Raw genomic sequence first — 14222 nt, 5'->3', positions numbered from 1 at the left:
TTGGAGAGACACAGAAGTTAAGGGTACAACAGATTTATAATGTGAACTCATTTTAATAATGCTACAGAAGAAGGTAGTAGAAGATTATGAGCAATAGCAATTCAAAAAACTAGGAAAGGAGGAGAAATTGGTTGTCAAAAGTTTGTTGTGAGACTCAGTAAGCCAGATCATTCCCAGAGTATTTAAAGCTGAACTCATAAGGACTAGTGATGTGTATTCACCCTTCGTTGCCAAAGAAGACCATGCCATCAGAGAAATAATGACATGACTTGAACTTGACTTTGTTTTGAATGAGGGAGGGCTGTGCAGGTCACTAGCCTCACCTCTCCTGAGTCATCTGAATCCAGTGACCAGATATTTATCAGGATGACTGGAAATGACTCAGGATGAGGCGACCGGAGTTAAGTGACTTGTCCAAGGTCACACAGCTAGTGAGTGTCAAGTGTCTGAGGTGAGATTTGAACTCAGGTCCTCCTGACTCCTGCACTGGTGCTCTATCCACTGCACCACCTAGCTGCCCCAGTAAGGATTATAACAAACAGAAGAAAACAGAAAATATGACAATGGCCACATTTGCATATTAACATCTAATTTCCTGACATGTTGTTCAAGGAAAACAAAATGTCACTAAAGAAAGGAAGACAGGAAACATAGTTGAATCAGGTCAAATATACACGGATGGATTAAAATAATGAAGTTTTGATGCAAAGAGATCAAATAAGAGTTTCCTGCAACAGTTTGCGTGCTATGCAGTGAGGGCCCGAGGGTGACTATGTGAGGGGAGAGAAAGGGACCAGTGCATGAAACATTGTGAACAACAACAACAAAAAAGATAAGATTTGGCCACTAATTAGGCAGGCAGGCGTGTTCCTGCGTGGGCCAGTGACAGGCTGTGAGTGGTGAGGCTACTTTTCCCCCACTAGGTTCCAAAGAGGAGAAAAAGATTAAACCAGGTCAAGAAAGGCAATTGTGACTAGATAATTAGTGGCCTGAAGGAATCCTCTCCTCCTGTGCGATAATGGAGAAAATCACAGCAGGAATGAGGTAGGAGGAGGCCACAGGCATCTAAAACTAGACTTTCATATGGAATAATAAAGACTTAATCTCCCTATTTTACATTACTATCCTGGAGGAAGTACTAAGTATTACCATGTTTTTAAAATTCATTTCCTATTTTTAAAAAACATCCATCAAGATTATTTGAAAAAATAGTAATAAGGACATATATAAAATGATGATGCCAATCACAACGCTAGTAATGCTGCTGTTGACTGTTTACTTCCATGTACTACTTCCAAAAAATCTAGCCAGCTACGCGAGGAGCGCCCTTGAGTCCGCAGACGCAAACTGGAAACTGTTCTAGAACTACTAATGCTAGAGTGGTGTCTGGGGAGCAGAGAGGTTCAATGCCTTGCCTTTCATACCAGAGGTTGTGTTGTCAGAGGCAGGCCTTGAACTTACAGGTCCTTCTGATTCCAAAGCTAGCTGTATATCTAGGAGGCCATGCTTCCTCTCACATACAGAGAAGGCAATCATTTCAATTTAACAATAACTTTATAAATTGATACCCTTATGAAAGTCTTGCAACCCAGAGCACAAACGTGGCTGTGTCCATTTTTCAGAGGAGGAGGTTATATAATTAAAAGAGTAATATCACTGAGATCACATAGGTAATTAATGGAAAAAAACAGGATTTGAATGAAAATCTTCTGGACTCCAAGTCTTCCGCTACATTATCTGACTCCTAAATGAACTAACTGATGATAAAAACAAACAAATAAATGTGCTGTTCTTGGTTCAAAATGATTTCTCTCTTATCTCATTTAATAGATTAAGAATTCAAGTAGTTGAGTCACCATGTTTGTCCAATAGTGCAAACAATGCAGCTGAACTGAGACAATCTATAGTCAAAAAACCATTTATCCAGCATTGTGCTAAGTAGAGGGAGGAAGACAGAATAAAGGACAAAAACAGTTGCTACTATTCCTTTTAAATATATAATAAAGTTATCATGTAACTTTCTCTTTCTTGCCTATCTCCCTCCCCACCCACCCCACCCCCCATGTTTTGGAAATACTTGGTTTATTTCTTAAGTTTAGAATTAAATAAATACAATTTTTAAAAACAGTTGCTGACCTCCAAGAAATTATATTCTTATAGGGAAGACAACAGGATAGAGTCCTGGAAGACTTGAGTACAATTCTTGCTTCAGACACTATCCGGGTGACCCTTGGCAAGTCACTTAAATCTCTGTTTGCCTCAGTTTTCTTATCTGGAAAATGAGGATAATAACAGCCCATCCCTCCCAAGTTTGGCTGTGAGGATCAAATGGGAAAAAAAGTATTTGTAAAGCATTTTGCATACCTTAAAGTGCTATGTAAATCCTAGCTATCATCATTATTATTAATTATTAGGCATGTCAGTGACATTCTCCTGACGTGCCAGGCATCTGGGGAAAGCAATCAAGAAAGAAGTGTCTCAGTTCTATCCTCCTAAGCCAAGCTGGTGCACTTTCCGGATGTCCCAGAATATAGAGTACTGGTGTCAAATTCAATAAGAAGCAGATCCCTGCAGGCTACATACTGATTTAGAAAGCTACAAGTTAACATGATCTGCGTTGTACTGTATATTATTTATTTGTTTGCTTCCTTATCTCTTTATTTGATTGACTGATTTCTCAATTACATTGTAATCTGGTCCCAGTACTTGGGCTTTTTGTAAACCAAAAAGGCCTATGGGCTGGGAGTCTGACAGTCTGCTACAGAGTATAATCTCTTGAGGATGAACTGAGTCTGCTCAGCTGTTGTTGATTGTTCAGTATAACCTCCGGAGAAAATTTCCTTTGCCTCAGAGTGGGAAAAGGTCTACTGTAGAAGATGAACAGCCTTTCACATTTGTTTATGAAATCTGCTTCCGAATGTATGTGTTCACATCATATTTTAGAAATCTTAAGCTATACACAACAGTATTTAATTCAAAATAAATTCAGAAATATAGTACCTATTTCAAGCTGTTTATGTCACATTTATATATTATGTCCTGAAATATAAATATAATTTAGCTCTATGTATACCAGTAAGTTGTCTATTTTATAAAGTTAGTGATCTTTTAAGTGAAAATTAGTATGTAATTTTTAAAAGACAAAATACAGGTTTTTGTTCTACTGGTTCTTTGACTTCACAAAACTTCCTCAAATGAATGATTTGTTTACCAGCAAGACATAAGACAGATGACATCTTAGCTCTAAATGCTATGTATCTTTTTGTTGATCAGAAATGATAATGTATAATAAATGAACTAGTACTCACCTAAGCTTCTGGTTATACTGTTTAACTTTTTCCAATGAAGCAGCATTAATCTGCGCTTGAAATTCTTCTACTGAAACACTGTCTCTGTAATAATATCCTTCCATGCTCTCCAGGGCTGTGTGAAGAAAGAAATGTGGGTTTTTTGGATTGTTTTTTTTTTTTTAGAAAATATATTGCTACTCATTTTTTAATAATGCAATCTTTCTCAAAAAATCTTCTCCAACTCTATACAGCAGAGAATAAATTAAAAGCATGAGAGAAAATATCTGCAGGGAGTCCAAATTATGCAAATAAACAGTTCATGAATCCTAAAATAAAATTTAATATTAGCTTTTAAATAATGATTATCCCATTTACTATTTCATGAACACACAAAAATTGAGAATTCTAGGTCTCTCCCATATTTAAAACTTTCTTTTTAAAGTGTGATATTCTAAAATACTAAACATAAGAACCAAACATAAAACATAGCCCAGGTAGCTGATCTACTAGTGATCTCTTCCTCCTACATACATTCTACTTTCAGGTTTTTTGTGACACCAACTTCCCTTGGTTTAATTTCTATCTGCCTGATGGCTCTTTCTCAGTCTCCTTTGATGAAACATCAATTCGATCATATTCCCTCAGAGTGGGTTTGCCTCAGGGTTACTTTACAACTGAGGACAAGTCACTTAACCTGTCCAAATTTGAGTATCCTCACTTGAAAAATGGAACAGATTGCCTCCAGTATCCACTCCACCTTTAAATCTATGATCTTATAAACAAGTTTAGATAAGAAGTAAATCCAAATCATCAAACTCAAATAGATAATTGAGGTAGTTGCTAAAAATATCTCTGCATTCCCTAAAATTATAGATATACCTTTAGCAACTGTATGTATGTTAAAAATATACATATATACATGGATATGTGAATGTGTGTGTATTTATACAGGGTGTTCCAAAGGTCTTAGTGAAATTTTAAGCTTTAATAGCTTAAATATAAAGTTTTAATATCTTAAAACTTCATTAAGACCTTTGGAATATTCTGTATAATATATAATCTTTACCAAACATATTGCTCAGTAGTTTTCAGTCACATTTTACTCTTTGTGGCACCTTATGGGGTTTTCTTGGCAAAGATACTGGAGTGCTTTGCTATTTTCTTTTCCAGTTCATTTGACAAATGAGGAAACTGAGGCAAAAAGGGTTAAGGGACTTGTCCAGGGTCACACAGTCAGTAAGTGTCTGAGGCCAGAACTGAATTCAGGAAGATGAGTCTTCTTGATTCCAGGCCCTGAGCACTAGCCACTGTGCTACCTAGCAATACCTTATTAAACATATACATCTTCACATAATCCTCTTTAAGTATATTTTATGTAACATAAATGACCTTTAATATATTGCAAATATAAATGTATTGTATGAAATGTAACAGATCTTTTAAGTTCCTAACTGCTTTAATCAATTCTTAAACCTATGGTAGCTCTTATGCTTTATCACTGTACCCTAAAAACCACTGGTCTTTTCTGACTAGTAACTGAAGCGTCCTATATGCTAAAATTGTCTTTTAGAATGAATTCTTTGCTTTGCCTTTCTATTTGTATCCTCCAAAGTTTAGCACAGTGTTTTGCTCCTAGTAAGAGCTTAACGTGTTTCTTCTTTTTTTCTTTCCTTCCTTTCTTCTTATCAATTTTACCTTTACAAAATCTCTAGAATGCTCCTTTTCTCCATTGATACTGCTGTCATCCTGGTACAGGCTCTAGCCTCTTCATACCTAGTCTATTGCAACAGCCTTCAAGTCATAACTAAAATGCCATGCTCTGCAATAAGCCTGTCCCAATCCCTTTTAATTCTCCTGCTTTCTGGTTGTTATTTTCTATTTATCATGTAATAGCTTGCCCATACACACTCTTTTTTGCTTGTTTTCTCACCCATTAGATTGTGAACTCGTTGAGGACAGGGACTACCTTTTGCCTTTGCATCCTCAGGACTTAGCATAGTACTTGGCACATAGTAGGCATTTAATAAACGCTAATGGACTGACAATTCCTTTCTTCCTAGGAAGATGGTAACTTTGGTAGTATTTTTTCAACAGATAGTTTTTAAATGATGAAAAACCATGTATTAGTATACTGCTCACCTAGTCCCTGGACAGTTGAAGAAAAACCATCCTGACATACTGTGCGTAGTGATTGATTAAGGAGACAAAGTTGTAAGGTAAGACCCAGAGAACCAGGACACTGGCTTGGAATGACAAGTAGTAGCAAGTCAAGGACATGAACTGCATACAGCAGAGAAAACCAGAAATCCAGCTGGAGCAAAACCACACCAGCAATCAGAAACCAATAAGTACTTAAAAAGTCATATACTAGGACAGACTAAGGGGTCAAAATAGGTAAGAAGTCAATGTAGCATAGACAAGAGGACCTCAAAACCTCAAAATCTTGCCTCATATAGGAGGCCTTGTATCCTCTTTTCTACCATAACAGGATCTATTCACTGCCAAGATGGCAGCTATCTCAAGTTGTCAGATGCTGATAAAGATACGATATTAAGTTTTTAAACAGCAATTGTCACATAGGGTAGAGACAGGAAGATATCTCATTAATGATGATGCTACATATAAAGGCCGTTTTCAGGAAACACTTGGAAGCTGTGAAGGTTGCAAAATCTTAGTACCAAGATGAGCATGCAACGCTGTGGAGAAATTAGGAAAGACACCATGGCACCATCAGAATCAGGGTAATACCTCTATGCTACACCCTATTTCTTGGTTTATGCAGTCATTCAACAAACCCTTATTGAGTAAAACCTGACTCTGGAGGCATGGAACTGAATCCTGGATCTTCTGCTTGCCACCTGTGAACAAGCTAGATAACTTTTCTATCGGATTCTCAGATTTCTAACATGTAAAAAGTGGGAGGTTGAACCAGATGATTTCTGAAGTCTGTTCTTGACTTAAATCCTTTGATCCAAAATGAAAGTTCTGGTCACTATTTTTAATCTTTTCATGGAAATATGGAAAAACTTTATTTTCAGAGATGGGCTTAATGAGAAAGGGTCACCACATATGGGTTTTGGGATACCAAGGTGTTTTTGCCTTCATTTTTGTTTTTGAGATGGAAGTGACCTCAAAGATTTAACACAGGGGTTATGAACCTGCAGCCTAAAGATCATGTGTGGCCTTCTAGATCCTCAAGTGTGGCCTTTTGACTGAATCCAAACTTCACAGAACAAATCTACTTAATGAAAGGATCTATTCTGTAAAATTTATGAAAAACTTGTGCAGATTCCCCATCCCTAATTTAACCTAATCCTTTTGCAGAAAAGGATTCTAAAACACAACACAGTTCAATGATTTACATGAAGCCACAGCAAAAGAAAAGGGACCTAAGTGGGGCCTGATCTCTACTTCCCAGGCCAGAGATCTCTTCCCAGTACATGCAAGGACAGCAAAGCATTGTACAAAAAGTTAGGAAGATCTAGGTCCAAATTCTGTCTCTGACCAAATGATCAAGTAATATTAATCTTTCAGGGTTTCAGGCAACTCTTTAAGATTACAAGTTGCCAACTGGCACTGGTGAAGGGCATTTGCACAAAGAGACCTCCCTACACAAATGGAAAGAAAGAAGGTATCATCGCTGCTCTTGCATATGACCTGCAATTCGGTAGATGGAAGGATTAAACAAAATATAAACAGAAGGTAGAAAAAGACTTCAGGACTTAAGGCAATGCCTTATGAGGAAGAACATCCCAAGAGGGAAATGGAAAGATAGGGAAGCCTGAAGGGACAAGGGATAGAATCATATCATTAACTCTCAGTATTAGAGAATCTATGGCATTTCAAATGAATCAATAACAAATTAAACTACTGAGTCAAAACCAAAGTTGAGTTCATCTATGACTCAAAATTTTAAAAAAATAACCTCCAACTTCCAGTTACAATCTATAACACTAACAACTTATATATTGGAAAACCAGACATACTAGTTACTTCTTAGTGTACCCCTAGTTGACTGCAGCCTCTTCTGTCACTGTGGAGTCATGAGCACCAGACCAGTAGAGGTTTAATTAGTTGCTTTATTTTGCAACCATAGCAGACAAATCCCCCTCTTCCTAATTAATCTGAATTGGTTCAAAGACTGGTCCAGAATCTATTACACAATTTTGCAAGATGAGATATATTTCACTTTTGCCACCTAGCAAAGGCAGTTAAGACTGCAGTTCTACAGTATTAAAAAAAAAATAATGAAGTCAAGACTCTTAGAATGTAATGTCAACTGTCTTGCTCTGCCTTTAAAAAAAGATATTCAATAATAATTTAACTTCCCTCACCTGATGATTATCTAGTGTCATTGATTTAGTTCCTGCCTAGACAAGAATCTTGGTTCACCTGCTAAAAATCTGTCTGCTGCTGGCAATCTTGACTTTATTTTCCTGTCCCTGCGTAGAAAGGAGAGAGTTGTGAAAAGAGTCCTTCCCCATTTTAGCCTGATATCTTAACCAGAAGGGAACACATCTCATTCAATTAATCAAAAGACCTTAGTTTAAATGGGAAGTCTCTGAAAGACATCTGATTAAATGAAATGCTAAACAAGAGGTCTGTTTAAATTGGTTATGGGATTTCTTTAGTTGGAATGGCAGGATTTCTAGAAATTGCTTTGAGGGGTCTGGAAGATATTGTATCTTACTGGGAACCAGAGATCAGCAGTGTCTGTATCAGGTGCCAAGGAGAGATGGATAGATGGATGCAAACTCACTATGCTTAATGGAACTCTCAAAAGCCCTTGAATGTGAGAAAGGAACTTGCAGCTGCTAGGAGCTGTGAGGAGGTACCCTTTTGTTCTATGCACTTTCTGTGCTTCAGCTATTTTTTTCTGGAATTCTATGTGTTTGAGGGACAGTGTGTCATTTTTTTTTAACCCCTTTGGATAGGGCGAAAGTTTTGTACCAACTAGTTTTAATGTTCTACCTTAGTAAATCCCACTTTCTAAAAGCTGTTCAAGGCTGGCTGTCTAAATGAATTTCAATTGTTTTTGTCTTTGTCCTTTTTTTCTCCAAGACTAATGACATCAGAAAGGTGATGGATGTCTGGATGTGCAAGCAAGGAAGTAACTGTAAGTAAACACACTAGTAGGGGCTCTGTGTCATTACAGAATTACCCCTGAGGGTGAGAAGGGAGGGTGGGATAGAAATGGGAATTAAGATGAGAATGCTTCAGAGCTTAAATGGGCTTTATTGGATTTCTGCCCTACCTTCCTCCCGTTTATTGCCAACCTGAATTCTGGATCAATTACCTTCTCTGACCCTTAGTAACTGCATATTACTTAACCTTTGGTCTTGCCATCTCAATTCTTGACATTTCTTGTTTTCTGGTAACTATATGTTACATACTAACTAAATTTTGGATCTTTAACTGAGAGTATCCAATTGGGAAGAACCTCTTGTGCTGCTGCCTATGATTCATCACAGTTTTATAATTCTTACCAAGGATTAGTAGCACAGTGTCTGACACATAGTAGGTATTAAATAAATGCTTGCTGAATTGAAGCAGGGAAAGAAAAACAGGAAAATATCACTTTATATATTCTTCGCTTTAATAAAAATACCTGGTATTTCAGAATATCTCAGGGAACAATGTTGAAAATGAATTATAGAAGCTTTTTTTTCTTGTCCTCATTCCAATCTATTTCTTTTTGGTGATCCAGGGAAGGAAAGTAAGACTAACATTTAAAACTAAAAACCCTTAATATAAACTTGTACCCTAGGAACAGTCTCTGATTGGAAATCTTTCTCCATTTCCTACCATTTTCAATTACCAGATGCTAATCTCCACTCAGGCTACTGTCTGAATTTCCTGCGTCTAGATCCAGCTAATGAATACTAAGGAAAGCTAATGATTCCTGTGCATTTTGTGAACGCTGAAGAACAATCTGTACCCTTATTTAAATAAACAACCTTTGTTATTGCCAGATAATTAAGAAGACCAACTGTTTCACATTTGTTTTTCAACCTCTATAGGACTTAGCTGCTGAAATGTTCCGATAAAACTAAAGTATCATGTCAAAGTGAGCTATTAGGACTTCATTTCCATTTCTTCTGAATCCATTTACTTAAAATTTTAGAGTGATCACAGTTGTTTTATAGAATCCTAATTAAGCAAATATCTGTTGTCATATATGTTTCTATCTATAAGCTAACTGATTCAAGATGATAAAATTAAGGAAACATCTTAATGTTTTCCTGTTTAAATTGGTTGTGGAATAAGATTATTCTTCTTTCAATGAAAGAAGTCACACAGTCAACAAGAAAAGTGACTCGGAGCCATCTATGATGTCAAGAATCTTTTCAAAGGAAAACATAGCAAAGTGTTTCATTATCAACTTTCTGTGCTAAGCCCTTCTCATTTCTGATACCTCTCACATTCAGAGAGGGAGTATAGTATTGTGGAGATAGAAAGGCAAACTTGGAGGCAGGAAGATGCTTCTGTCACCTCCTCCCTATGGGATACTGGTCAAGTCACGACTTCTCAGAGCTCTGGGCAATTCTCTGGGACTTTCCACAAAGGGTCAATTTACACTGGTGGAAAATTCCTCATCTTGAAGTTCCCTTTACCAATGAAATCACAAGCCTAGTGCCTGTATTATCACTTTTATAACCCTCTACAATGACTCATACTACTTTAAGCTCAAATACTCTCCTTAAAATGACATGCTTATTTAAAAACGATTTTGCCCATTTCCTCTGCTGTGTTGAAGTATAGGGAGAAGGGAAAGGGATTGAGTCTGGTGAGAAGAGATCCAAGTCAAATTCTACCTCTATTTCCTATGAATCAGACAACCCTGGACAAGTCACTTAATCTCTCTCAGTCTCAACTTCCTTGTCGGCAAAATGAAGAAATGGTTTCTTTATTATATCCACCTTAGGGTTGTTAGGAAGATCAATAAGGAAAAAAGCTTACAAAATTCTTTGCAAACCTGAAATGCTATAAACAAATCAGTTACCATGGTCACTATCATGATCATCCTCACTATTATTCTCTTGACAATCTCTTCTAAAACTAATTATTGCTAAAGAACCTCTACAAGTATCCACAATTATTTTTTTAAGTATGTAATATTGAGGATAGGAAGTATCATTGCAAATCTACAGCATTTTAAAATAGCAATTAATCACTCAAGTAGCATTCATGAATCATCTAAAATGTTCTGGATACTCGTAAATACAAAGATACTGGGGGAGAAATAGACTAAGTCAAATCTGTGACTGCTATATGGATTTTCCTAGAGAAATCATAAGTTAGAAGAAACCTCGAAGTATATATACACATGTGTATGTATGTATGTGTGTGTTCGTCCTTCTTTGCCAAAGAAGACCATGCCATCAGAGAAATGATGACATGACTTGCACTTGACTTGTTTGGAGTGAGGGAAGACTGTGCAGGTCACCAACCTCACTTCTCCTCCACAGCCATCTGAATCCAATGGCCACATATTCGTCAGGATGACTGGAGATGGCCCAGGATGAGGCAATGGGGGTTGTGACTTGCCCAAGGTCACACAGCTAGTGAGTATCAAGTGTCTGAGGTGAGATTTGAACTCAGGTCCTCCTGACTCCTGCACTGGTGCTCTATCCACTGTACCACCTAGCTGCCACATGTATGTATGTATGTGTGTATCCATATAAATATCTGTTTATGTATCCATATATGTGTGTGTGTGTGTGTTTGCCTATACATATGTACATGGCACCATGAGTAGAGTGCTGGGTCTGGACACTTCCTAACTGTGTGATCCTTGGCAAGTCACTTAACCCTGTTTGGCTCAGTTCTAAATGTCAAACCGAGAGTCAGATACAACTGAAACAACCAAAGAACAGCAAAGTTATGTACATTCTCTAGACCAGAGTTGTCAAACAGGAATTCCATGGGCTACATGTGGCTCGCAACACTTCTGAGTGCATCCTGAACAAGATTAAAATGTAACAGGGAAATAACTGACTAAATAAAAACATAATAAAACATGTAAATACTAAGTCAATATGCAATCCGTGGAGAGTGTCCTTTTCTATTTGAATTTGACCCCACTGCTTTAGATAACATAAAATTTTTCAACCTTCTACTGACTTTATTCCACCTCTCACAGCTCTAGCCAGGCAGTGAAATGAATAGGACCTGGGTGAGGAACCTGCAGCCCAGAATCCACATGTGGTCCCCAAGAGCCCCTTTGACTGAATCCAAACTTCACAGAACAAAGTAAGTTTGAATTCAGTCAAAGGGCCACACTTGAGGCCCTGGAGGGTCACATGTAGCCTTGAAGCCACAGGTTCCTCACTCCTGGGACTGAGCATTTTGCCTGGAGTCAGGAAGATCTGAGTTCAAGTTAGGCCTCTGATACTTACTGTGTGACTATGGGAAAGGCATTTAATCTGTTTGCCTCAGTTTCCTCATCTATCAAATGAACTGGAGAAGAAAATGGCAAACTGCTTCAGTATCTTTGCCAAGAAAAACCTCAAATGGGGTCACAAAGAATTGAATATGACTGAACAACAACACCAATCTTAAAATCTCTTGCTCCACTTTAAAACCATTTCCTCTGAACAGTTCTCTTGTGGAAAGGAGGTCATTTGAGGACAATGAAAAAGATGGTCCTCATCTCTTTCACCTCTGAACTAGATTCAGTGTGACACTGTGGGAAAATGTCAGACTTGAAGTCAGGAAGACTCTCATTCAAAAGCTGCCTCTGACACTGTTAATTATAAGAGTGTGGGCAAGAACCAGGACCTCTCTAATCCTGAACTTCTTTATTTAATTTAATAATACTAGATAACAAATAATACGTGTGTCCTGTTTTGAGGTTTGCAAAGCACTTTACAAATATCTCATTTGATCTTCACAACAACTCAGGCAGGTTAAGTGCTACCATGGGGAGAGCTAAAACAGACACAGATTAAGTGACTGTCCAGTGTCACAAAGTTATTGAATATCTGAATCAAGATTTGAACTCTGGTCTTTTTTCCTCCAGGTCCAACACTTTGCTGTGCCACCTAGCTCTACAATGGGCATAATAATACAGGTAGCATTTATAGGACCTCACAAGGATGTTTGTAAGGCTCAGATGAGATAACGGATGTCAATATTTGGCAAAAATTAAGGTGCTACATAAAGCCCAGTTTTAACTAAAGGACAAGGAATGCCACTCATTGCATGGCTTTCACAGCCTTTTGATAATGACTTCTCCTTGATTTCCTTCAAATTCTTTTGTTGTTTTTCAGTTGTGTTTGACTCTTTGTGACCATATTTGGGGTTTTCTTGGCAAAGATACTAGAGTGGTTTTGTCATTTCCTTCTCCAGGTCATTTTACAGATGAGGAAACTGAGGGAAATAGGATTAAGTGACTTGCCCAGGGTCACAGAACCAGTAATTGTCTGAAGTCAGATTTGAATCCAAGTCTTCTGACTCCAAGCTGCCCCAAATTCTTTGCTTCTCACTAAATGGATTCAGAATAAGGAACAATATTTTATAAAAGGCTTAGAATATAAATGTCCATTAACAATAATAAGATAAAATAAAAATACAGGCCTAAAATATAAATGCATTATTAAATATCACTGATACAAACACTTCAAGATATACATTATTGGCACATTTGAAAGAAGAAGATACACTTACCTTGTGCAAAAAGAACCGGATGAACTTTAAATCCTCCTCCATTCTTCAATCTTTGAGGCAGCTGTTCAAAGTGATAATTATCAATGTAGAAATAAACTCTCAAAGCTTGCCGACTTCCTTCTGCTTGATATGTAAGAGGCACATCTGAAAGTACATTTAATGTTACATTATTTTGATAAGGCTCCAAAGGCCATCTTTTTTTTTCATTTTTAAAAAAAATGCCAAAAACTTCTAGAAACCAACATGTTAAAGTTCTTAATTACATATGGCTCAGATGGTGTATACTTGCGTTATTGTTCAGTGAAGGAGGATTAAATCAGATTCTCATTAGCAGAGACAACAGATTTACTGTTCTACTGTATATAAAATTCTCTAATAGGAAGCTTCCTTACACTTTGACACACCAGATGTCTCGCTCAACTAAATAAGAGGTTTAGATTCACAGTGGTTCAGATTCAAAATATCCCAGCACAGCTGTCTCTTTCAGAGTTTAGTTGGAATGATTCCTTGGGGTTCACTTTCCAAGTAACGTTCAAGAAACTGGGCATGCAGCTCCCATTATGAAACGTAGCTAGGGTTTTACTTGAACAGTTCCCACAGCACCATGTTAAACACATACTCTCTTAGGGTTTTGCCTGATAGTCACTGAAAATCATCACGCTAAGTCATGTAAAATGTGAGCCTGGAATTGACTTATCAAAAGGGAAATCACAAACTCAAATGGCAAATATTTGGTAGAAATGATTCACAGAGAAGTTATAATACTTCCTGTTTTCTGTAATAAAAAGCCCATGAAAAACTATTCCCATTGCATGCAAAAAAAAAAAAAGTTCTAATGGATATGCTTAGTATTTGACTTAAATATAGGGTAAGGCAAGTGTTTTACATATCAGCCTATGAGCTAGGTATTATTATTATCCCCATGTTAAGTGGCTTGCTCAGGGTGATAGAGCTAGTAAATGTCTGAGGCAGGTTGGGAATGTGTCTGCCTGATTCCAAGCCCAGTTCTCTATCCACTGCATCAGAATCCTAAAGAAAAACAAAATGAATGGAGTTAGGAATGAGTGAGAATTGTCATATCCTACTACCAGCTAGGTGGCATAGTGGAAGCAGTGTTGAACCTGGAGTCAACAAGTATTAGTTACATGACCCTGGGCAAGTCATTTAACTTTTGTTTGCCTCAGCTCCTTCATCTGTAAAATGGGATAATAATAACATCTACAGTCAGGGTTGTGGGGATCAAATGAGCTGTTTGTGAACATT

At 37.4% G+C, this 14222-nt stretch overlaps 1 protein-coding gene and 1 long non-coding RNA gene across 3 annotated transcripts in view; one reads left to right on the top strand and one right to left on the bottom strand.

The window, feature by feature from the left end:
• PREX2 (phosphatidylinositol-3,4,5-trisphosphate dependent Rac exchange factor 2) overlaps positions 1 to 14222 on the bottom strand; it is a 426568-nt gene that overhangs the window by 110256 nt on the left and 302090 nt on the right. The window contains exons 34-35 of one of the 2 annotated variants that reach the window (XM_072604786.1): positions 12960 to 13103; positions 3309 to 3423 (exon numbers count right to left, since the gene is read on the bottom strand). In XM_072604786.1, coding sequence (XP_072460887.1) covers positions 3309 to 3423; positions 12960 to 13103 — 259 coding nt within the window. Of the gene's footprint in view, positions 1 to 3308; positions 3424 to 12959; positions 13104 to 13136; positions 13989 to 14222 lie in introns of those variants that run through there. The other variant, XM_072604787.1, reaches the window with a different exon arrangement.
• LOC140501321 (uncharacterized) lies at positions 7452 to 9266 on the top strand. Its single transcript, XR_011966135.1, has 3 exons — positions 7452 to 7889; positions 8352 to 8406; positions 9112 to 9266. It is a non-coding gene; the product is annotated as an uncharacterized lncRNA (long non-coding RNA).

This window comes from Notamacropus eugenii, chromosome 4 (assembly GCF_028372415.1).
Source record: "Notamacropus eugenii isolate mMacEug1 chromosome 4, mMacEug1.pri_v2, whole genome shotgun sequence".
In the NCBI taxonomy this organism is placed as follows: Eukaryota; Metazoa; Chordata; class Mammalia; order Diprotodontia; family Macropodidae; genus Notamacropus; species Notamacropus eugenii.
Note: the sequence above shows the minus strand (reverse complement) of the source record. Positions and strands in the feature narration are given on the sequence as shown.